Source organism: Leptopilina boulardi, unplaced genomic scaffold, assembly GCF_019393585.1.
Source record: "Leptopilina boulardi isolate dan_hultmark-lab unplaced genomic scaffold, ZJU_Lbou_2.1 LbouV2_162, whole genome shotgun sequence".
Classification (NCBI taxonomy): domain Eukaryota; kingdom Metazoa; phylum Arthropoda; class Insecta; order Hymenoptera; family Figitidae; genus Leptopilina; species Leptopilina boulardi.
Window position 1 is genome coordinate 2,753,633 of NW_026137710.1, and position 26,675 is coordinate 2,780,307.

At 29.8% G+C, this 26,675-nt stretch overlaps 2 protein-coding genes across 3 annotated transcripts in view; both read left to right on the forward strand.

Moving 5' to 3' along the window:
- LOC127276976 (acylamino-acid-releasing enzyme-like) overlaps window positions 1-26,675 on the forward strand; it is a 369,586-nt gene that overhangs the window by 244,746 nt on the left and 98,165 nt on the right. The window lies entirely within an intron of this gene.
- LOC127276982 (U2 small nuclear ribonucleoprotein auxiliary factor 35 kDa subunit-related protein 2-like) lies at window positions 6,307-15,662 on the forward strand. The gene is made up of 2 exons (XM_051297745.1): window positions 6,307-6,498; window positions 15,243-15,662. The coding sequence occupies exon 2, from the start codon at window positions 15,246-15,248 to the stop codon at window positions 15,660-15,662; it is 417 nt and encodes a 138-aa protein (XP_051153702.1). The 5' UTR covers window positions 6,307-6,498; window positions 15,243-15,245.

A 26,675-nucleotide genomic window follows, 5' to 3' on the forward strand; every position in this document is an offset into this window, starting at 1 on the left:
TTTAATTATAAACAGTTTTGCTTTTTTTATTATTGAAAAACAATTTGTTTTTTATTTGAGTATTATATACGTTCATTTTGCATTATTCATTATCTTCTGACAAATTTTTAATATCAAATAACCTCTACGTATCAACAATTTATGATACGTTCGTCTTTTGTCACCTGTTTTACGTATATATTTTGCGCAATTTCTTCTCAACTTTCGAATAAATTTTTCAATTTTAATATGTGGCAACTAATTTTCTGGACCATATTCTTTTAGGCAACCTACTCTTATCGTGTAGAAAAATGATCAATCTTTACATTGGTGGTGGATTTTTTCATAAAAGTTATGAATGAAATATTTCAACAGAAAGTGGGAAATTTTCAAGTGGCTGCCAGGAAACGAGACCATTAGAAATGAGGCAACCTATCATTTATTTATTATTTTTTTCATGTTCTTTCCATTAATACAAGTTTCATCCATAAAACTTATGAGTGAAACATTTCAACAAATTTTCACAGAAATTTTTATTGTATCAAAAAAATGGACCATAAAAGGTTAGGCACCCTATGCGTTTCGGAAACAGGATAAAAAAATCTTTCATTTCAAATCAATTTCATCCATAAAAGAGATGAGTGTAGAAATCTTGCAGTGGGATCTCCTACTATAACATAATTGTAACGTTCTAGAACTCTGTTACTCCTTTGTTTTAGAATAGTTGCATAACTTTATTGGTACAAATATTCTAGAACTATGTTCTTTTCATATTATAGAATAATTGTGGAATGTGTTCATTGGGCAGTTATCTTTTTCTTTAAAAATACAAAAATACATACTTGTACTGAATAATTATAATTGGAATACTTTTGGAATTTTTTCGATGTATACATATATCACGTTTCATGGGAGGTTCGCCATCTTCGCTAACAAATACAACAGCTACTTCATTACAATGCGGAATATTTAAAGTTTTATTATTTAATAATTTACCAAGTTTAATCCACATTTTAATATCTCTTACAGGCTTCTCTATTAAAGCCGCTCGCTTTTCTTCTTCAATCTCAAAAGATCGCATCATTCTAAATGCTTCAGCATGTGGATTAATTTTTCGAAGTAAAATATCTAGTTCCGAAAATAATTTTGGCAAACATTTATTATTATATTTATTATTTAACCTTTCGTGAACAGCTTCACTTGTATCAATTATATACAACTGACCGAATCTACGTCTATCATCATGATTTGTATGAAGAGAATATGTATTATGATAGATCTGACCGTGTATACGAAAAACATAAGGCCCCTTCCCTTTTAGAACTTCTAATTGAGCTCCCATACTCGCAAAAGCTAACGTGTTATTATACCAACGTATATTCTCTTTAAAGTTTTTGCTTTCACACGTGGAGTCATATAACAATTTAATTAATTCATCAGGATAAGCAGTTAAATCATCTAACTTTACTTTACCCTTATGACAACAACTACTAAATTCTTTGATAAATAAGAGTTAAATCCTTCCATGTTGTATTGTTGTTGATAAAATTAAATGATCGTGGGAAGGTAAAAAATTTTTTGAATAAATTCAAAAGTGTATCGTCAGTATATCGACGTTTCGTTGGCCCAGGTTTGCCAACCTCATCAGGCTAAATTTATTAAACACAAAAAACCTTAATATTTATATATGTCTAAAGCACTATTTTTAAGAAGGTACCCCTTTTGCATTGCGAATCAAAACAATGTCCATTTAAGTTTTTATTTGAATCACGTAGTGCTAATGCAACGCTTGGCAACACTGTATTTGTTTCTCCCCCGTTTTACTTCGTGTCGACTGCAAATATTTTAATTATGTCGGAATTAAATTTATTAGCAGAAAATTCTGTGAAAACATAAAAAAGTTATTATTGGAAGGGTAAAAAAGTTACTCAAAAAGTTTACGAGAACCGCAGTAGGCTGCAGAAGGTGGGAAAAAACCTTCGTAGTGTTTATGGAACTACCAATAGAGAATCTAACCTCAAAAACGAAAACAGTGAACAGAATGAAGACAGACGAATAATTCACCTGAAATCCTTATCGAAACAATTGTTTTGTGGCAATTATAATTCAATTTTGTCTTTAACAGATACTGTTAGTGAAAAAAGGTTTGGTTTAGCGTCTGTCTTTTGCGTAAAGTGCAGAAAGTGTTGTTTATTCACTCAAGTTTCATCTGATAAACAGCACATTGTTTCCGGCAAACATAAACATTTTGATGTTAACACAAAAGTTGTTGTTGGTAAGAATAAATAATTATAATTTCACTTTTTCTATTGTAAAGGATATTTACATTGATATTTTGTTATATTTCAATAGGCACATTGAATGCAGGAATGGGCAGTACTCATTTAAACAATGTTCTAACGTCTGCAAATATTCCCGAATTCAAATGGGATGTTTTCAAATCACACAAAAAAGAAGTGGGAGTTGAAACAGAAAAGATGGCACATGACAGTTGTTTAAAAGCAGCCAATGAAGAAAGACAACTAACTATTGAAAATTCTGAGAAAATAAAACAATTGTTGTAAGTTTTTTAGTTTATAAATTGTTCAAGACATATATTTGGTAATCATATACTATTTATTAATGCATTTTATACAATTATAATTGTAATTGGCAAATTTTTGATCAACTTTACCTTTTTGATTTATTTATTTATTGATTTATATAACTCATGTAATAATTTACTTTTTATTTACATTTTTTATCAATTTATAGAATCAATGGATTTAAATTTAATTTGAAACTTTTCTTAAATGTTTCTAACCTTAAATTATTTTTCACTTTTTGGAAAAAGTTATAATATTACTTGATATTACAATTTTGTTATTTTACTTTTTTACTGAATTTTATGTATTAAAGTATATTTCTATCTATTTTAGTGTTTTAAAAAATGTTCTAATATCAATTTTAATTAACTTTTAATTTTATTTTTTATTCATTATTTTAAGAATCTTTTATACTTCTATAATGTATATTAATTTTTTTATTAATTCATGGAATCAATTATTAACTATATATTCAATCTTATAATATGCAATATTTTTAATGTATAAAAAATTTCAAATTTTTCTTGAACACATGACATTTTTAATTTTAAAAAAAGGTAACACTTTTTTATAATAAATGAATTATATGCACTTTGTATTATTGTAAAATGTATAACTATTATTATTATTATTACTAACTATTATTACTATTCTTGTAAAATGTAAAACTATTTCTTAATAAATAAATAAATTGTGAAACTTTTTTTTCTGCTTTTTTACTTAAACATGTTATGTTATTTCAGGCCGAAAGATTTAAATCTTGACTTTATTTTTCCCGATGTTCCAAATGACGTAGAAATGTTAGATATTCCGTCGAATAATATGAAAGTACGCGTTGCTGCTTCTTTTGATACGGGATGGTTTACTAGAGGAACAGGTCGATCTTACGACAGTATTTCCGGTACTTCGTCGCTTATAGGAGTTTTTTCTAAAAAAGTTATTTCGTATGCGACTTATAATCGAAAATGTAAGATGTGTGAGCGCGGACATCCCAAGGACGACCACGACTGCCGATTAAATTTTGAGGGAAGTGCGAAGGCGATGGAACCTCAAGGAGCAATAGATCTTATTGCAAAAAATCCAATCTTGAATATGCAATGTAGAGGTTGGTGTTATGATCGGTGATAATGATAGCACTGCAATTTGTGCTGCACGAAATGCAAGCACACATGACATAATCAAACAAAGCGATACTAACCACACGAGCAAAGGTTTGAAAAATGAACTCTACAAAATCCAGAAAAAAATATAAAGAGCTTAATAATGATTCAATCAATTATCTTCAAAAGTGTTTCAATTATTCCATTGCACAAAATAAAGGAGATTGCGAAAATTTGTCGAAGGCAATTCGAAACATTCCGTATCATTGTTTCAATAAACACGAAAACTGTAGCTCATGGTGCACTTTTTCTAAAAATCCCGAAAATTATCAGATTGGCTTTTATTTTTGAGATAAACTCAAATAACTGGTCAGAAAGAAAAATAAAATCAAAAAGTTAAAAAATTTTTGAATGTCACTGCGATAGCGTAATTCCATGTATTTTTTGTCGCTGAATCCGAATCCAAAGTCAGAATTGTTAGATTTGCTCAAATTTTTGAGATAATTGCAATAAAAGGCAAGTAACAAAAAACTCAAAATACTCAAAATCAGTTTTTTGGAATATTCTTCAAAATTTGAGCCAATCTGTCAATTCTGACTTCGAATTCGAATTCAGCGTGAAAAAATACATGAAAATAGACTATCGTAATGCTTCGGCAAAAAAAAATTTCTTTGAGCTAAAATCGCCAAAAACTGATAAAAATTCTGAATTAGGGGCGCAGATAATTTTTTTGCCGAAACACTACGATAGTACATTTTCATGTATTTTTTCACGCTGAATCTGAATTCGAAGTCAGAATTGACAGATTGGCTCAAATTTTGAAGATAATTCCAAAAAACTGATTTTGAGTTTTTTGTTACTTGGGTTTTTTTGCAATTATCTCAAAAATTTGAGCGAATCTTATAATTCTGACTTTGGATTCGGATTCAACGACAAAAAATACATGGAATTACACTATCGCAGTGACATTCAAATTTTTTTTAACTTTTTGATTTTATTTTTCTTTCTGAGCAGTTTTTTGAGTTTATCTCAAAAATAAAAGCCAATCTGATAATTCTGACTTTGGATTCGGATTCAGCGTGAAAAAATACATGGAAATAGACTAGTGTAGTGTCTCGGCCAAACAGCTTTTTATTTTTTGTGTGCCTGTGATATTAACTGTGATTTAACCTAATACGACATCAAGAAAAATATATTTCTCCAAAAATAAAATTCGTGTTTCATTTTCTTTATAACAAACCAAAATGTATGCTTGTTATAAAACATAATAAATTATATTTTTTTAACCATAAAAACTTGAAATTAAAAAAAATTAAATATACTGAAATTAATAGTTTTTTTCATATTTCACCTAACAGTTCATTTTTTTTAAACATCAATAAATTTTGCGGTTCTTGTGAACATTTCTTAAATTTTGTTTTATTAAATTTTTTAATTTATCATTTATTATTTGCAAATTTATTTAATATGTTTAATTAGTAATTAATGTATAATAAAATTACTAATTAATTACTAATTAATTTTAGACATGCTTTAAAATTTTTAATGATTTTATTATTAAAATAATTGTTATTGATAAAAGTAAACTTTTTCTCAAAATTTTCTATTGAAAATTCTATTATACTTGTATTATTATATTAAATTTATAAATAAGAAAGGTAATTAAATTATTTTTAAAAAAAATTGTTATTAAAAATATGATATGTAGTATTAGATACGATCTATGTTACTTTCGAAATTTCGCGCATCTTTCTTACCCTAACCTTTAAGAAGCAACGATGCCAAGCGTTGTGCTTAGTAAATGCTGATTGATAAAAAAGGGTGTTTTTTATACAAAATAATTAATTTTAAGTCTCACAGGTAAGGTATGATCATTTTTTTTGAAATTATCTAATCATTGGTTGTTTAACTTTAACTGTAAAAAGTTTTATTAATATCTCTCTGTCATATATGACACAATTAAATTTCAAAGATCATGAAAGTGCGTTTTCTCATAAGACAGCATGTAAAATGTGAAAAAATAAAATTGCTTATAACTTCTGTCAGAGTCAACCTCGACCTCTAAAAATTTAAGTACATTTTTTTCAAACTAATATCTATAAGTGTGCCAACTTTCATTAAAAACGCTCTGTGAATTCTAAAGTGGGGGGTTCTTCCTTTTAAATGTCGATTAAAAATTAAATTAAATAATCCTACCTAATTTGTTAAAATATAATACACATTTCACCATGTCATTATCAAAATATTCCACACATTTTTAAAAAATTCACAAGTATAATTAAAACTTCGATTGAAAATAATTAAAAGTAATACAGACATTTCTACGCGACAGTTTAGTGTCAACTGAATTAAATTTGAAATTTACTCAAATATAGAACTCAAAATATATAAGAGAAAATTCAATGACCTGGGATGTCAACACCGTTTAACCAGAGGTGCAAAAGGTCTGTTTTTCTTTATAGACACGAGTCCATACGTCTGAGAAGAGGAAAGAAAGTTTTATTTAGAGTGAATATGTCTTCCTTTCTATTAATTGTGAAATGATTTGTTTTTATACAAATCATTTCAGATATTCGTCTTTTTTTAATAATTAGATGTAACATAGTCACAGTCTTTCCCTAATATACTATAGTTTCCCTTATTCTGTTCATCGTATGTCGCTATAGTCTATTCCGCTTTGACTTGGTTCCTCTCATTATATTAAAATTCAATTGCTTCCGCGTACTCGATAGAAACGGACGTGTCTCTGCAAACTTTAAGAAGTACTTTAGTGAGTGAGTGTGAGAGTGCACAGATTCTTGGTTCTTTTGGGATTATATAAATTCAGCTGAATTGTAAGTTAATTAGTAAATTATTATTGTTATATGTTTTTGTTAAATCCTGTTGTACAATTAATTCATTTCCTTTCCTTTATTAATATATGAATTTCGATTCCGGGCAATCATATATTATATGGCGCCCAACGTAAACCAATCCTAGAAATTTGAATTTTTACGTTAATAATAAATTTCAAACAAAGTTCTTACAAGAACTTAGAAATTGTTATAAATGTAAGAAGCCTGAATATCCACAATCCAAATAATTTTTTCTTCCTGTTAAGTGTTGAGTATAATAGGATTGAATTTTAGAAATTAGTTATATGTATAAATGTAATAATTTTTGAAATAATATATGTACATGTAAATTGATAATTGTAAAAATTGAATTATATTATATATGTATATGTGTATTAATATTTTAACATTTCAGGAAAGTGTATTTTAATAAATGAAATAAGTTTCTTTTTTTATAAAAATAGTGAAAAACAAAAAATTAATAAACGAAATTCAAAAAGTAAAGTGAGAGAAGAGATTGATAGGATAGAAAAAAGGGAGATAGAAAAATTACGGTTACGCGCGAAGGAAAGTGAATTAGTATTAGTACAAGTTCAAGGACGCGCTGTGTTTTGATTTCAGAGAATTTGAGGAAAAAGAATCAAATTAAGAAATAGTTAGGAAATTAAAATCTCGGAAATAAAACTTTATATACAAGGTGTCAGAAAGTATTTGAACCTTGAAATAAAATAAATTTTAGACAGAGAAAAATTAATAAGGACAGCAAACTCTACAGGGTGACGAAATAAAAACGCGAAAAGTGTTCAATAGGATGACAACTATAAGAAAATGAAATGAAAATTTTTCTTTTCACAGCAAATAAATTTTTTTTTAAGTGAAAGTGAATAAAATAAAAGTGGTGAATTTTAAATGTTGAATAATTTTAATTTAAATTAAAATTTTTTTTTGTGTGTTGAATTTCAGAATTTTAGTTTTTTGGAATTTTGAAGTTTTAATTTTTTTTGAAAATCGAAGTTTTGATTTTTGGACTTTGAGATTTTGAATTTTTGAATTTTGACATTTTGGATGTTGAGATTTTAAGTATTGAATTTGTGCAGTTTTAAATTTTTGAGTTTAAATAGTGAATTTTCAACTTGTAAAATTTTATGAATTGTGATAATGTAAAGACATAATAGTTGAAATTTAATTTGTGAATTTTGAATTTATTTTGAATTGCGAAATTTTGAGTTTTAGAATTGCGGAGTTACAATTGTGGAATTTCGGAATTGTGAATTTTTTTTTAATTTTAATTTTGGGAAATTGAACTTATTAAAACTTGTAAAATTTTTTTTATTTTTTTTTTTTGAATTTTGGAAATTTGATTTTTGAAAATTTTTATTAAATGTTAAATTTTAAATTTTTGACAGAATTTTGAATTGTTCGATAGTTGTTGCTGAATAATAGTGAATTCGGATATTGAGAATTATACAGTTTTAAAATAGTTTTGACAGTTTTACAAAATTGTTAAAATTTATTTTTGGAAAATTCTCGATTAACGATCCGAGTTTTCTGAAGTAGAAAGTAACAGTAAAGAATAAATTGATTTTTTTTTTTTTTAAAAAAAGTGAGAATAAAATAAATTTGTTGATTTTATAAATTAACAAATAAAAGTGAGGTAAAGTGAAATAAATAAAATAAACAATTTGTTAAATGTTCAAATTAACAAATTACGGAGTGAAGGTAATAAAAGTGAGTTTAAAAATAATAAAGTACCTAAGAGAATGAGGGGACAGGAATTAAAGGACAATGATTTAGAAAGAGTAAATAGGGAAATAGAAAAGGTTTTAGAAAATGAAAATGAAAATGATAGTGATAGTGAAACGGAGACTATATTTTCATTAAATGATCTTCCAGCTGAGCTTCAAAGTACAAGAAATGAAGCAAAAGCGATGACAGTTGGGGAGAAAATAAAAAATAATACATTATTTAAAAAATTTATAGGTTGGGTTTCCCAAGAAAAATTAGATAATGCGAGAGTAGACAGAACAAGAGTAGGTGAGGAAAAAAGAAAAATAGAGAAAGAAAAAAATTTTTCACTACCGGCGGAATATGTCAAATTAAATAAAAAAAGTGAATTTGACAGACTGAATAGGCAATTAGAAGAGATAATCGAAACCGAAAATCAAGGTGCGATTAAAAAAGTATTTGAAGAAAGAAATAGGGATCAAATACTAGATAAGGGAATTTCTTCTGAAAATATAATAAATAATTTAACAGAAGAAAAAACGTTCGAGATAGGTTCGTTTATTTCAACCAACAAAAGATTAAATAAAGAAAGGGAAGAGTGGTTGAAATATGATGCATTTTTAACAGAGGAAAAAAATAAGTTAAGAAATAGGCAAATGGAATTAGAACGGGAACATAGATTGTTAGTTCAGGAAAAATATAAACCGATAGGTAGTAGCTCACCGAAAGAAAAAATAAGTAAAGAATTAGAATTGAGACAAAAAATTAAAGAGCGAGCGGAACAATTAAAAGAAATAAATAGAAAATCACAGGCAGGATATTGTAGTCCAGAGAGTATAAAAGTAAGAGAAAATTTTGAAAGAAAAGTGGACTACAATGTAGAAAAAATGATTAAAAAGAAAATAGAAGAACAAATAAATAATAAACTTTCTAGATTAGGACAAACACGAAAATTAGAAGAATTAGAATTAGATGAAATTAGTTTGCGTAAAATAGAAATAAAAAAACTTGACGATAGAAGAAAAGAGTTAGAAAAAGAGAATTCTAGATTAGAAGGGGAAGTTCAACGAAGGCTTAGAGAAAATCGTGGAAATTTTAATCGAGAAGATTCGCATGAAGAGCAAAACAGTTGTTATGATCGAGAGGAAATTCAAAATTTTCCTTTTCCATTTGGAATGATTCAAACTCCATTCCAAATAATGGCGAATTGGCCAGTAAAATTTAGAAATAATAAAGATGACAGTCCTGCACAATTCTTGGAGGATTTATTCAGATTTCAAAGAGGATATCACATACGACAATGTGATCTGCTCGAAAATCTGGATGCTGTATTCCAGGATGAAGCGTTGGATTGGTATAAAATTTCTAAAAGGAATTGGAAGACAGTGCAAGATTTCGAAGAGAATTTTAAACAAATATTCTTGGATGAAAGATTGTACGAAGAAATAATATCAAAAATTAAATTCCATAATCAAAAAGAAGGTGAAAAAATTCACTCATTTCTGACAGGAATAAGGAAACTGTTTACTAAGTTATATCCCAGAAAAAATTTGGAATGGGAACTTAGGAAAGCATATGAAAATTTAAGGTTAGAATACAAATTATATATAAGACGAAATGACTTTAAGACCTTCGAGGAGTTAGAAAATTTAGGGAAAATTTTTGAAACCGAAATAAATAAATCTAGAATTAGGGGTCAGGTACTCAGTATTACAACTGAGAAAAAGAAGGAGCAAACTAAAGAGAAAGTAGTAGAGGAAAACTCTAATCAAAACAAGAAAAATTTTCAAAAAAACACTTGGGGTAAAAAATTTAATAGATATCAGGGAAAAAACAATTATTGGCAAAATAATAGAAATAACCAACCACAAATCACATTTCCGTCGGAGGAAGTGAAACAAATAACTGATGGAAATAATGAAAAGAAGGAAAATAAAGGTAAAGAAAAAATTGAAGAGTTAGAATCAGAAAATAAAAAAGAAATCCGTCTTAATAATCAGAACACAGAAGATTCAAAAAATAAATGTTACTTTTGCGGTAAGGTAGGACATTTCAAAAGGGAATGTAGAAAATTTTTAAAACAGGGAAACGAGTAGAGGGGGTATTGGTGGCCACAGTACTCCCCAAGAAAAACTCAGAGCCCGAAAAATGCGAAACCTTATTAAAAGATTCGAGATTTTTTGTGGATGTGAATTTTTCCGACATTTCTTGTAAAACACTAATAGATACAGGAGCAACAAATTCGTATATAGGAAAAGAGTTATTCGAAAAATTATCAAATTACGGAATTGAGTTAATTAGACCTGATAATGAAAATTTAATAGTAGCAAACGGTATAAGAGTTAAAATATTAGGAAAAGTAGAAATTCCAGTTAGAATAGGAACATTCGAAGATATTTTATCTTTTAGAGTAGTACCGGAAATAGAGACAAAAGCGATTTTAGGTATCGATTTAATGAGAAAAACCGGTATGACATTAAATTTTCAAAATAATACTTGGTGGCTTGCAGAATTTCCAGAAATTCATTATACGATGAATTTTCGGGAAAATTCTGATAAATCGAATTATCAGACAGATAATTCGGTTAAACCAAGTATCAAGACTAATAACTTTAAAAAGACAGTCCGTGAAGTAAGTTCTCAAACAGGATGGTCGAGTTCCGAAAGGGATAATAAGAATAAAAATCGTGAACGAAAAGTAGATAATAAAAATAAAAAACAAAATACTTTGAAAATGAATGAGAATAGTGGCGAATTAAATAAAAAAGAAATTAGGAAGAATTCTAATATAAATGTTAATGAAAATTTGGATAAAAAAGAAGTACCTAAATTAATGGAAATTCCACTAAAAAATAAATTTAGTATATTAGATTCTGTAGACGACAATATAAATAAATCTGATAGTGATACTGAATTTGAGGTTAGGTCAATCAGTAAAAAAGATAGGATAAAATCCAGAATTTTTATTAATAAGAATAAAGAACAACCTGTAGAAATAAATAAAACGGAAAAAGAGATTAGTAAAATAACACCGAAAATTGATTCAAAACGCGAGGAAAAGTTTAGAAAACCTTTAAGTCTAGGTTGGATTAATTTTAAAAATCGTGCAATATTAAATAATAATATTTCTGGTAATTTATTGCGTCCAGTGAATGAGAGTTTATTAAATGAGAAATGTTCTGGTATTGTTGAGTTAACTGTAAGTGAACAAAAAGAACTTGAAGAGTTACTCAAACATAAGATACCAATCCCTCCAGACAAATTACTCCCGACAAATAAAGCTGAACATAAATGATATTATAATTGTTTCGAAGACGTTCGAAGAACATTTGTATTATCTAAATTTAGTACTAGATAGATTACGCGAAGCAAATTTAACTATCAATAGAGATAAATGCGAATTTGGTTGCGCTGAAATTAAATATCTAGGTTTTAAAGTAAACGAAAAGGGATTGCAGATCGATGACGATAAAATTAAGCCCATTCAAGATTTTCCCACCCCTAAGAATATCAAACAATTACAACGATTGATTGGTATGACATCGTGGTATCGACGTTTTATTCCGCATTTTGCAGAATTAATCGAACCATTGCAAAAATTGTTGAGGAAAAATGTTCCTTGGAAATGGACTGAAGATCAGGAGAATGTAGTTATTAAAATTAGGAAACTGTTAACAACAGCTCCAATTTTAAGTTCTCCAGATTTCAGTAGACCGTTTCAGCTTGAAACTGATGCAAGCAATACAGGCCTTGGTGCAGTCTTGTGCCAATTTATTGATGGTAAACAAGTAGTGATTGCATTTGCAAGCAGAAATTTAAGTCAAGCTGAAAGAAAATATTCAACCTCTGAAAAAGAATGTTTGGCAGTGGTTTGGGCAATTAGAAAATTTAGACCGTACTTAGAAGGTTATTCTTTTGAAGTAATAACTGATCATCAGGCACTTAAGTGGTTACATAATCTTAAAAACCCAACAGGCAGACTGGCCAGATGGGCTTTAGAACTTTTAGAATATGATTATGTAATTACTTATCGTAAAGGTGCAATGCATGTCGTGCCTGATGCATTGTCTAGAATTTTCGAGGAAGAAAAAGATTCGCTTCGCCTGGATGAAATTCGGGAAAATAGTCAAGAAAAGCAGGATATCGATAATTGGTATAAGTTAAAGTTTAGATTAGTCATAGATAAACCTCAGGAAAATTCTAATTGGAGAATTAGGGATAATCAATTATATTTCTTTAGACCGGACCCCTTGAAATCACAATTATTACCAGAAACAGAAATGTGGAAATTGGTTATTCCCAAGAATCTAAGAAAACAAGTTTTAGTTGAGAATCATGATAATGTACAGGCAGGTCATTTAGGTATCGAAAAAACTTACCATAGAATCTCAGAAAATTATTTTTGGCCAGGATTGTACTCAGACATTGTTAAATACGTTAACAAATGTCCAATTTGTCAAAAAACAAAGGCGAGTAATAAGCCAAAAATAGGTTTTATGGGTAAGAGGTTAGTTGAAGAACCATGGACAATGGTAGCAACTGATATCATGGGACCGTTGCCATTATCAAAAAATAGAAATCGCTATATATTGGTTTTTGTTGATTTATTTACAAAATGGGTAGAGGTAATACCGATTAAAAAAGCGGTAGGTAAAACGATTGAAGAAGAATTTCATAAAAGAATTATTTCGCGTTGGGGAACTCCTAGAATTCTATTATCAGATAATGGGAAAGAATTCTCAAATAAGGGAATTAGTAAAATGGCGCAAAAATTCGGAATTAGGCATTCGTTTGTACCGAAATATTATCCTCAAGCAAACCCAACAGAGAGATGTAATAGGTCTATAAAAACAATAATTAGGGCATATCTCGAAAAGGAACATAAATTGTGCGACTGCAATCTAGAAGATTTACAATTTGCTTTGAATACTTGTAAACATTCTTCAACAGGTTATACGCCAGCGTTCTTAAATTTAGGTAGGGAACTACAACCTTTACAGACATTACGTACTGAAATCGAAGATTTCGAGGAAATCGAGTTTCAGGAAACTGACAAATGGACTGATAGGTTAAGGCGCTTACAAATAATAAAAGAAGAAGTTCAAAACAATTTAGACAAAGCAAATGAAAAACAACCCACGTGAAAAGGTTCCCGGAATTTTTGCAAAGTGACTCTGGGAGTAGTTCCCAGAACATTCTGAGAACATTCCCGGAAAATTTTTGGTTTTTTCCCAGAATTCATGGAATTTTCGTTTCAGTCAAGTAATTGATACTCCGGGATGACTCCAACGTACATCCAGATATCCAGGAGTCAATTGGACAACTTCATCAGGGAATTTTAGCTGTAATCAAACAATCAATACTCCAGGATGACACCATAGTACATCATAATGACTAGGAGTCAATTGGACAACTTCTCCAGGGAATTTAAACTGTATTCAAATAATCGATAGTCCAGGATGACTCGAACGTACATCATGATGACTAGGAGTCAATTGCACAACTTCTTCAGGGAATTTTCGTTTCAACCAAATAATCGAGTTTTTAAGACAACTCCAACGTACATCCGGATACTCAGGAGTGTATTGGTCAACTTCTTCAGAGAATTTTACTCGGAGAAAATTTAAGTATCACTTTTTGTTAAACTCATATGTATTTTTAGTAAATTGACTACTAAAGTGGGGAAAAAACGAGAAGAAGACGAAATTTCTTATTTAATAGAAGTCTCTTTAACAATATATATATATAGTCCAACTGACTCCTAGTCATTATGATGTACTTTGGAGTGATCCTGGACTATCGATTATTTGATTACAGTTAAAATTCCCTGGAGAAGTTGCCCAATTGACTCTTAGTCATTATGATGTACTATGGTGTCATCCTGGTGTATCGATTGTTTGTTTACAGCTAAATTTCCCTGAAGAAGTTGCCCAATTGACATCTGGGTATCTGGATGTACGTTGGAGTTGTCATAGAAACTCGACTATTTGGTTAAAACGAAAATTTCCTGAAGATGTTGTCCAATTGACTCCTAGTCATCATGATGTACGTTGGAGTCATCCTGGAGTATCGATTATTTGATTACAGTTAAAATTCCCTGGAGAAGTTGCCCAATTGACTCCTAGTAATCATGATGTACGTTGGAGTCATCCTGGAGTATCGATTGTTTGATTACAGCTAAAATTTCCCAGAGAAGTTGTCCAATTGACTCCTAGTCATCATGATGTTCGTTGGAGTCATCCTGGAGTATCGATTATTTGATTACAGCTAAAATTCCCTGGAGAAGTTGTCCAATTGACTCCTAGTCATTATGATGTACTATGGTGTCATCCTGGTGTATCGATTGTTTGTTTACAGCTAAAATTCCCTGGAGAAGTTGTCCAATTGACTCCTAGTCATCATGATGTTCGTTGGAGTCATCCTGGAGTATCGACTGTTTGATTACAGCTAAAATTCCCTGGAGAAGTTGTCCAATTGACTCCTGGATATCTGGATGTACGTTGGAGTCATCCCGGAGTATCAGTTACTTGATTGAAACGAAAATTCCATGAATTCTGGGAAAAAACCAAAAAAATTCCGGGAATGTTCTCAGAATGTTCTGGGAACTACTCCCAGAGTCACTCTGCAAAAATTCCGGGAACCTTTTCACGTGGGAAGCAGGTCGATATAATTTACGTAGACGAGATTTCGAATTTAATCTAGGTGATTTAGTTTTGAAAAGAGATAAAACGTTATCTGATAAAGCTAAAGGAATTGCGGGAAAATTAAATAAAACATTTGATGGTCCTTTTAAAATCGTTTCCAAGATTTCGCCAACAGTTTATGAACTGAGTAAAATTAAAGGAAAATCGATTGGGAATTGGAACATAAATGATTTAAAGTGTTTTGTCCAAGATTGAGAATTATGTTGTTTACAGTCATCGTATGTTGTTTCGTCTTCAGTAGTGTTATGTTGCTCGTCATGGTATTGTCCTTGTATATACGATATAGGGATAATTACAAAGTTGTTTTTTTCTTAGATCATGAATACCCAGGTAGAAAACCATAGAAAAAGGGTACAGGAGATCATAAAGGAGGAAAGAGGAAAAATGTTGGAGGAAGTTAAGAAGGAAATTGAAAGATTAGAATTTAAAGTAATAAAATATAAGAATAAATTGATAAATGCACTAGAAACAAGAAACGAAATTTCAAAATTAATAGGGGAGGATAATAATGAAGAAAAAGATGACAGCGTAACAACGGAGGAAAATGGGAATGAAGGAGGATATGATCGCAAAAGAGAGGAAGAAATACTAAAGAAGAAGAGGGAAAGCAGAATCAAATATTGGGCAGAAATGTCAACGCAGCAAGAGAGAGAAAAGAATTATGAAGAATGGGAGAGCTATCGAAAGAAAAATGGAAAGGAAGTGATGGAATGGATGAGAGAGGGAGGAAAATGAAACTGGAAAATTAAAATAAAGTTTTATGTTTTGTTTCTTTAAAAAAAAAAAAAAAAAATCAGGATTTTTTGTAAAATGTTATTGTTTTATACCTGTGTTATTTTATTCCTAACTTGACGTTTGACGAACGTTTGACTTGTGACAATTTATTTAATCATTCTTTTGAGTTTTTTGTTTCTTTTTGTTTGTTTTTTTTCAGATAGAAATTACGTCAACGATGGACTGTAGATTTTGTGGTAAAAAAGTATGGTCAGCGTTGTACCTATTCCACGACCAGTTTTGTCCTTCCAGATCTGGAGATTGGCAGTACCCATATTTGGAGCCATCAAAAGATTTAAAGAGATACAAGAAGAGGAATCTGGTACCAGAAATGGGAAAAATTCAGAAAGCGTTGGAATTGTCACTAGTGGGTGAAAATGTATTGAATGAATGTGTGGGAAATGAGACCGGGGATAAGAATAATAATACAGAGGCGGTAGACTTCGATGATTGTATTGTTCTTGATACGGACTATGATGAATTGTCTTCGGTTTAGTACTCGTCCCAATCAGGGGAGGGGGGATGTAACATAGTCACAGTCTTTCCCTAATATACTATAGTTTCCCTTATTCTGTTCATCGTATGTCGCTATAGTCTATTCCGCTTTGACTTGGTTCCTCTCATTATATTAAAATTCAATTGCTTCCGCGTACTCGATAGAAACGGACGTGTCTCTGCAAACTTTAAGAAGTACTTTAGTGAGTGAGTGTGAGAGTGCACAGATTCTTGGTTCTTTTGGGATTATATAAATTCAGCTGAATTGTAAGTTAATTAGTAAATTATTATTGTTATATGTTTTTGTTAAATCCTGTTGTACAATTAATTCATTTCCTTTCCTTTATTAATATATGAATTTCGATTCCGGGCAATCATATATTATATAGATTCATTGTCCAAAATCTTTGCATTTTCCCAATCAAATTCATGATTATATTTGATGCGATGTCGGTAAACAACAGAATTTTCATTCACTTTTTTGTGTTCTTTTATACGAGTTTGCAAAGATCGTTTTGTCTCGCCTATATATGTCACTGGACAATCCTTACAATTAAACTTATACACGACATTAGTTCTATACCATTTTTTTGTCACATCCTTATCTAATCGAATGATGGAATTACAGTTTTTATTTAGAAGGGGAATTGATGCAAAATGAAATTAGTTCAGAATACTTGACAATTTAAAAAAAGATTTTTCATTAAACGGTAAAGAAACCTACGGAATTTGACTATAAATATTAGCACTATTTTGATTGTTGTTGTTGTCATTACTTGAAATTTTTGATTAGTTTGAGATCAAGAAATTTTATAGAATTACTTTGTTCTTTCTCTAAAGTAAACTGTAATTTTTTATTATATTTTTATTTTTTTTTCCTTCCTTTAAGATTTAAGATTTTAATATTACAGTTTACTTTAGAGAAAGAACAAAATAATTCTATAAAATTTCTTGATCTCAAACTAATTAAAGATAATAATAAAATCATCACAGACTGGTATCAAAAGCAGACTTCTTCAGATAGATTCATCAATTATTTTTCAGATCACCCAATTCAACAAAAAAAGAATATTGTGTACAATTTGGTCGATAGGGCGATTTCATTGTCCAAAAAAAAATTTCATTTTGACAATTTAAAGAAGATAAAAACAATCTTAAAAAACAATAGTTATACTCCAGACTTTATCAAGAAACATATTAAAATTCGAATGAATAAATAACAACAACAACAATCAAAATAGTGCTAATATTTATAGTCAAATTCCGAAGGTTTCTTGACCGTTTAATGAAAAATCTTTTTTTAAATTGTCAAGTATTCTGAACGAATTTCATTTTGCATCAATTCCTCTTATAAATAAAAACTGTAATTCCAACATTCGATTAGGTAAGGATGTGACTAAAAAATGGTATAGAACTAATGTCGTGTATAAGTTTAATTGTAAGGATTGTCCAGTGACATATATAGGCGAGACAAAACGATCTTTGCAAACTCGTATAAAAGAACACAAAAAAGTGAATGAAAATTCTGTTGTTTACCGACATCGCATCAAATATAATCATGAATTTGATTGGGAAAATGCAAAGATTTTGGACAATGAATCTAATTATTAAAAAAAGACGAATATCTGAAATGATTTGTATAAAAACAAATCATTTCACAATTAATAGAAAGGAAGACATATTCACTCTAAATAAAACTTTCTTTCCTCTTCTCAGACGTATGGACTCGTGTCTATAAAGAAAAACAGACCTTTTGCACCTCTGGTTAAACGGTGTTGGCATCCCAGGTCATTGACTTTTCTCTTATATATTTTGACTTCTATATTTGACACACCTATCTTTAACGAAGAAAAAGTTGGTCCCCGATGCCGAAAAAAACTCTTATATATTTTGAATCTCTGGACACTAAACAAACAAAATTTCAAAGATTCAAAATCGTAACCGATCCTCCTGCATGACTTTTTATGTATTTATAGTTTTTTATGCATTATAATAAAAAATTGCTTCATTACGATGTGCAGATCAGTTGAAATTACTAGTGCAATTTTTTTATACTTATTAAATGTAAAAATAATAATAATAATACATAACTATAATTTTTGGGAATAAAGGTTGGATGATCAATATTGTGATTTAAAATCCGCACTGTTAACAAAAATAATAAGAGAGTATTTTCCCTAGAACACCGCAGATGCAAACATTAGATTATCCAAATTTTCTATCCCTTCTTATTCTTATTAATATACGCAACATTAGTTACTGCTATTGGAATTTGTATTTGTATCGTGTAAGAAAATAAATGATAACAAATTGGCTAAAATTAGTTCAAAGTTTTGTAGATATAGTTGATTTATTTTTAATCACGCCATTATCTTGACATAATTCTCATGTGGTTTGAAAGACATTTAATGTAAGAATTTTTTATTACCTCCTAACAGCAACGGACTTTTAATAATATCCTATGGACGTCCTACCCGCATCCGGAAATTTGTATATTTCTAGGATGTTCTCAAGATATCTACGGATATACCTGAGACATCCTAGGGATGTTAAACTTTCCGGTCATCCCCAGGACATTCCTAAGATATCTTGAATATCCAAATGGTAATGGGGAATCACGCGTTAAGTGATCAAGGTTCAAAAAATTTTTTCTTCAAACATGCTTACACTCGATGCAGTTGTAGTTCTCATAAATGTTAATTTTTGGTGAAAATATTTTTTCATTTAGATTATAGATCCGTATTTTCCAAGGGGGAGGAGGTCAAAGTTTTGGAATTTTACAGTACACCGCAAGTTTTAATAATTTTTATGGTTTCGTAGCCCAGGGCCGAAAGCCTTATAGTTTCGTTTTGGCGTTCGTCCGTCCGTCGTACATGGTAACCGCTACCATGTCAATAGTTGCTATGGCAATAGTTTCTATGGCAATAGTTGCTATGGCAATAGTTGCTATGGCAATAGTTGCTATGGCAATAGTTGCTATGGCAATAGTTGCTATGGCAATAGTTGCTATGGCAATAGTTGCTATGGCAATAGTTGCTATGGCAATAGTTGCTATGGCAATAGTTGCTATGGCAATAGTTGCTATGACAATAGTTGCTATGGCAATAGTTGCTATTGCAATAGTTGCTATGGCAATAGTTGCTATGGCAATAGTTTCTATGTCAATAGTTGCTATGGCAATAGTTGCTATGGCAATTGTTGCTATGGTAATTGTTGCTATGGCAATAGTTGATTTCTAAAGCAACCGTTGCTATGACAGTGGTCAATATTACCATGAGGAGGATATTTTTTTAATATTTAAATTATAAAAATAGATGGGTTTATTCGATTCTAATGAAAAAAATTTCTTAAGCAATATATTTATTATATTCCAAAGTTTTTAGTCTTATTATGCTTCTTTTTCCTTAATTAGTTTAATAAAAAAAAGATTACTTACTTTTACAGATGAAAATAAATTTTTACTTCTTACAATCAGTTGAACACTACCGAACATTAAATAAATGCACATTTTTTTATTAATAATTATTAAACTGAATAAAATTATTTCTAACTAATTATCAAGTAAAAATATTGAAAATGAATTGGACATGCGCTATCTATGTAAACCAATAAGAAAATCATTTTCCTTTTTGTTTGTATATTGAAGTAGAGAGAAGGGAGAATTTAAAAATTTTATTGTTTTACACTTCTCTCTCTCTCTCTCTCTCTTACTTTTGTCTCTTTTGTTGACACCATAAAGGAGGGCTGAATATCCCACTCTTCAAATGTGGGCTGACAAAATAGTTTCCGCTTCTTCCCCCCCCTCTCTCTCTAGTTGACACCATAAGGAAGGGATACATATCCCACTCTTCAAATGTGGTGAGAAAGAATTTTATATAGTAATACATGCGAAGAGACAAAATATATATAGAACATGCGGGACAGACAGCCACTTGAAATTATTATATGTAATTTTTCTTTTTAGGAATTTTCTTGTACTTTTTGTCGTCTGCAGAAAGTTTGAATTCAGCAAATTTTTTGCCCTTTCGCTCATATCAATCCAACCTGAAATTCAAAGAAGCACCATTTAGACAAACAAAATATTTTTCAAATGCAGAAATTTCATGAGGAAGAAATACTGAGATCGAAAAAATATTATTTACTAATATTTTTTTAAAGCAAATACTACTATACATACCTAAAAGTGATATTATGAAGAAATTTTGATCGTAATTAAAATATTGTTATTATTGAATAATCTGTGATTACACAAAACTATCACTAAAGAAAATTGTTTACAATACATACAAATACACCTGAAAGCAAAAATAATCAGTTCCGAATTTAGATAATTAATGTTTGAAGTACTAAAGTAGAATATCAATAAAAATGCAAGTAGTATTGAAAATATTTTTTTAAATAATGAAACAGAAGTTATCAAGAAGCAAATAATTTCTAATATAAAGAACTTAATTATTTTTTTCATTACATCGTAAATAGATTTTTAATCCAATCGGGGTGTGAAAGACAATAGTTGCTGAAAAATTAAATCTATTTAACTTATTTCGTCAAATTAAACGTTTGTTTACGTTGTTTGTTTAGATCATGTATATCTATCGTGATTTTAACTTATGAAAATTAAGATGGATAATTAAGTCACTTCAGTTATATTATTCTTGTAACACTTTACACTATAAGTTCGATGCCTCTATTTATTCTTAGTAAATATTTTCATATTAAAAAACAAAATTAAGTTCCAATAATAGAATATGATTATCCAGTGGGTAATAAACCATGTTCGTTTTAAAAACGTGTTTAGAACGTTTCATGTCTGCCAAATAATGTTCTGAAACATTTTCAGAACATTGATGTTCAAATAATGTTCTGAAACATTTTAAGAACATTGATGTTCAAATAATGTTCTAGAACATTATTTGGCAGACATGAAACGTTCTAAAAACCTTCTTAAAGCGTTTTTAAAACGAACATGGTTTTTTTTCTTATTGGGTACAATAAAAATGTCGTAATAAAAAATAAGTTAAATGAATTTCAAATTAAAAATTAAGAGCTCATAATTTTAAACTGACTGAAATACATATGAGTTTTAAAAAATTTGAATAAATTAAAATCGAACTATATTTTCATAAATACTTATATACTTTTAATAAGTGTTTACAAAGTGGAAAGCAATGGAAATATAATAAATGTTTAATTAAATGTGTTTCCAATAAACAATTTTTTATCTACTTTTTGAAGAACGAAATAAGACGAGATCATTGAAAGATTGTTAATGATTAAAGATAATGTAACATCTCGCTACGTGTTTTGATTATAAAGATAAAATATTTGTCATATTTCATAAATAAACAGTCTCTGAATTAAAAACAACATATATACTTACTCCCCGCAGCAAGAATTGTACCGTCACACATTTTCCACTTGCATAAAGAAACTTTTTTAAACATTTTTGATGCCATGCCGGTTTGATATTGCAACTTGGCCACTTTATTAAAATAGTCTGTTTATTTTCTATGATTTCTGCCAGTTCATTGTTGGTTACCGATTCATCAAACCAGTATCTAAACCCAACTGAAATGGAATCTTTTTCATTGTGAAAATTAATTAATAAACACTCAGAGTCATTCATTTCGGTTTTTAATACTACAGCTACAGAGCACACGTGCACACAATGTTTGAATTTGTACAAATCGTCATTTTGTTAGGGCCAACGCACAATAGTTTCGCGAAGGAGATACATGAGATAGACAAGGACATAAATTTATCGTTGTCCTTTTCTAACTCGTGTTTTACGTTACCGAACGATTTTCTCGAAGGTATTCTGCTTAGACCTTAAGGGCCAAAACAGAACACTTTCGAGGGAGTCGTTCGCGATCGTAAAACACGAGTTAGAAAAGGACAGAAATAAATTTATGTTCTTTTCTATTTCAAGGCGCCGTCCCACGACAGCGTGAAACGCCGGCGTAAAATCGGAAAGCATGAGAACGAAAAAGATAGTGAAATATGTCCATCTCTTTCGTTCCTATGCCTGCCGCTTTTACCCCGGCGTTTCTCGCTGTCATAGGACGGCAAAACTATTGTGCATTGACCCTTACTTGATTCTACAATATGTGTGAAAAAGAGATAGAATATATTGTGCGTCTGCACGTAAAGGCTATTTATCTGAACATGAGTGCTGCTGAACATGATTTATAAACGCGCTTTTGATACTTCCAGAATTTTAACAGATAGTTCGGTGTAAATAGTGCAAGTTTGTTACTTTTTTGTTTATATTTTCTTCAAAGTATACGTTATGGTCGCCAGTAAGTATTCATATATTGACTTCTAAAAAAGTCACCATAATTTTTTTTTGAAATTTTCTTCTCATATTTGAATAACTTCAATGATTTTAATATATACACGTGCTGTATACAAGGTGTACCTTGCACGTTTATGACTATTTTGTAATATTTACAGTAAGTGATTAAAAATGGGAGACGACCAATCTACTTACAAGCGATATTTAAAAGATGATTTAGAGACGATACTAGATTCTACTTTACGTTCAAGAGTAAACAAAAATTTTGCACGTGCAGAGGGTACCCGTGATTTACAAAATCCACTGTACTGCCGTGTTAAACAAAAACTTACGTAAGTGACATTGTTGTTTTGGTCGGTATTTCAGTAATAAAATGCACTAAAATCAGCCTAAGTGACAATGTCAATTGTCACGGCAGAATAGGTACTGACAGATTCAGAGGAAAGTGAGGTTAGTTAAATTTAAGAACTACATTTAAAATATTTTTTGAATGAATTTTAATTGGTTTAATAACTTCTGCAGAAATAAAAAAAAATTACGTAAAAGAATAAAATTTTTTTAAGTTGAAGTCTGTAATATTTATAAATCAAAAATATAATAAGACGATGTATATTACTTCTGCTTTATATTCAAGTTATTAGGGAGTAACTATACCTTAGAACAGTGTTAATTTCTTAACAATTTGTACACATTAAAATTGTAGATGTATTAACTTAAAAACTAATTTATTTTTCAATTCTCCGGCTTCAAAAACCTTGTGAACTTCAGCCTCATTTCGAATTATCTTAAATCAAAAACATAATTTATAAAAATTGTTTTTGACTTTAGGTCAATTAATACCACGGAAAACAAGTAGAGAAAATAAAAATTCAAAGGCTTTGTTACTTCAAAATTGGTATAACTTTTACAGATTTTAATTTTCATGTAGAGGAAGTTTATATATATATATATATATATCTTTTGATTACTTTCAAATCTCAAAATGATATTAAAAAAACTATGTAACTTGTCTTTTTTCAAAAATGAATCTTATTTTTCAATTTTATTAGAATCTATAAAAAATTTTCCAATAAAGTATGTAAAGTTAACGGTGAAGAACAATGAATTTTCGAAAAAATAAGAAATCAATTTTTTCCTTTTTCTTTACAATCTTTAAAAACTATTACTGCCTCATCTTCAATTTTACATACTTTATTGCAGAAAATCTTAGCTTTCTAATAAAAGTAATAAAAAAAGGAAAAGATGGTTTCTATAAAAAGTTAAATATAAGACTAATTTTTTTTAAATAAATGTTAAAAATTTGTTTTAATAAAAGCTTTCTGACATTAAGAAGATAAGTGAAATTAATTATTTATGTATATATATACATATATAAAATCCATAAATTTTTGGTTAAAATATACTTTAAAAATCACATGTCACATAATAATTGGTCACTTGAGTAGATAATGACAAAATTAAATTTAGGCGGAAGAAACGATTGAAAATGACTACACAGAAAATATATGTTAAACAAATGGAAGAGGACAATTGTGGAGATTTTGTCGTAGCCGTGGAATTAAAAAATCTTATAGAAGCAGATAATATTTGTGCACGAGATATGCAGCATGAAGTAAATTCTAGTAAAGAATCAGAAACCTTTTCAGACACGTTTGAACAACGCGATAAACTACAGGTGAATTGTATGAATCCGAAGAAGAAAAGACAGAAATTGATAGTAGTGATTCTACTAAACAGTATATTAAAGTGTTTCAAGTATGTCACGACGAAAATGATTTTTACTGCTTGGAGCATTCATCAAAAAAACAGTGACACTACAGATAAAACTACCGAAGATCCTGCATACCTAGAACTAACACCGGGACATTTTGTTATTAGATAGTCAATATATACAACGTGAAGAATTCGAGAATAATTTTTATAAAACTACAGCTCTTGCTCAATGCATTTTTGATAATTTAAGGAAATTAATAAATAAAGATGACCCAGACGATACAGGTTCAATACATTCAAGAATTAATTCAATTATACAAGCAACAAATCCTGTAAAGTTGCCAGTTCTATCACTTCCAAAATTTAATGGTTCTTATGATCAATGGTTAGTTTTTTACGATACTTTTAAATCTGAAATACATTCAAATGATTCACTGTCTGCAGTTCCAAAATTTCGATATCTGTGTAGTATGCTAACAGACGTTTCGGTTCAGGTTATTAAAGGGTTAGAAATATCCGCGGCTAACTATCAAGAAGCTTGGGACTTGCTTGAAAAACGATACAAGAACAAGCCATTTATGATTCATAACCACATTATAGGTATTGTTGATTATCCGAGAATGTCAAAGCAAAGTTTTTCATCATTGCGCGATTTATTAAATTCCGTACAAAGTAATTTACGCGCATTAAAGGCATTAGAGCTGTCAATCGAGGATTGGGATAGTTTATTAATTTATTTGATAACCGATAAGTTTGACAGTAAGACAAAAACCGAGTGGGAGAAAAAACAAATCGAGCAAGAAGAAATTCTAGGAGTTCCAGAATTAATTGATTTTATTGAAAGGCAGTGTCAATTACTTGAATAAACTGATAGATCAACAAAGGAAACCCTTGATCAACCTTATTCGAAATCCTTTACCAGACAATCCCAAGGTAAGAATAATTTTGTATCAAATACAGCAATAAATCAAGCACTTTGCCCTATGTGCAACGATTCTCATCCTATTTATTCTTGTAAAACTTTTCTTGAGTTGTAAATTCAAAATCGAATTAAAGAGATTAAACGCCTCAAACGTTGTCTAAATTGTCTTCGACCAAATCATTTGTCTTTTAATTACAAGGCTCAAATGTGCCAAAAATGTTAAAAACCTCATAACACTTTGTTGCATATAGAAATGTCAACTGAAGAGCAGGTAAACAACGGTGTTTCAGACACTTTAGTACAAGATATTATAAATCAAGCAACGAGTTCTACAGTTAATGGATTTGCTGGGAGCTGTTTAAATAATTCAGATTTATTGTCAACAGCGATTGTTCATGTTTTGGATTTCAATGGAAGAGCGCATGATTGCGTCGCACTACTTGATCTTTGTTCTCAATGGAACTTTATATCGGAAAATATGTGTAAAGATCTAAAATTACATTTATTATCAGCCCATGTCAACATCTCACGAGTAAATGAATCTCTATCAAGCATTTCAAAATGTACTCAAGTTACAATCATGTCAAGTCCTAATAAATTCAAAACTAATTTAAATCTCTTTGTAGCAAAAAGGGTTACTTTGAATTTACCTACTGAACTAATAAATATTTCAAAATTACACATTCCTAATAATGTTTACCTTGCAGATCCGGAGTTTTATAGACCCAAATCAGTTGACATGCTAATTGGAGTTGAGCTGTTTTGGGAATTGTTATGCCTCGAGAAAACTGGATATGATTATCTTCATAAAACAAAATTGGGTTATGTAGTTTCTGGAAGATTGCCTCAAATTTTAAAACCAAAAGAGACTATTGTTTGCAACTTTTCCATGAATTTGCCTGACATTCATCAACAAATGGAAAAATTGTGGAATTTAGAGGAATGTCCATAAATTAAAAGATTATCTTCCTTGGAAGAAATGTGTGAAAAATCTACTCAGAAACAACAAGAAGAGATCAAGATAGTCGTTTTATCGTTAGGATTCCTCTGAAAGGGTCTCCACAACTATTAGGAGATTGTATAGAACAGGCAATGCGTCGATTTTCATCATTAGAGCGTAAATTTCAACGCAATAAAGAGTTGAAGGTTAAATATTTAGATTTCATGGAGCAGTATGAACAGCTAGGTCATATGTCAAGGGTTTTAGAGAAAGAGCCACCGGAATATTCATTTTTTCTTCCGCAACATGGAATCCTTAAGGAAGTGTTTGATGGATCAATGCCATCTTCAACCGGGATATCTGTTAATGATTTGCACATGATTGGTCCTACTATTCATCAGGACTTGTTTTCCATCATTCTTCGGTTTCGTATTCATTTATAATATATTGTAGGGGCTGATATATCTGTGATGTATCGCCAAATACTAATTAAACCTGAGCAGCGATATTTACAACGAATATTATGGAGGTCTGATGAGTTGCAGACAATACACGTATATGAACAAAACACAGTCACCTATGGGTTAGCTTCTAGTTCATTTTTCGCAA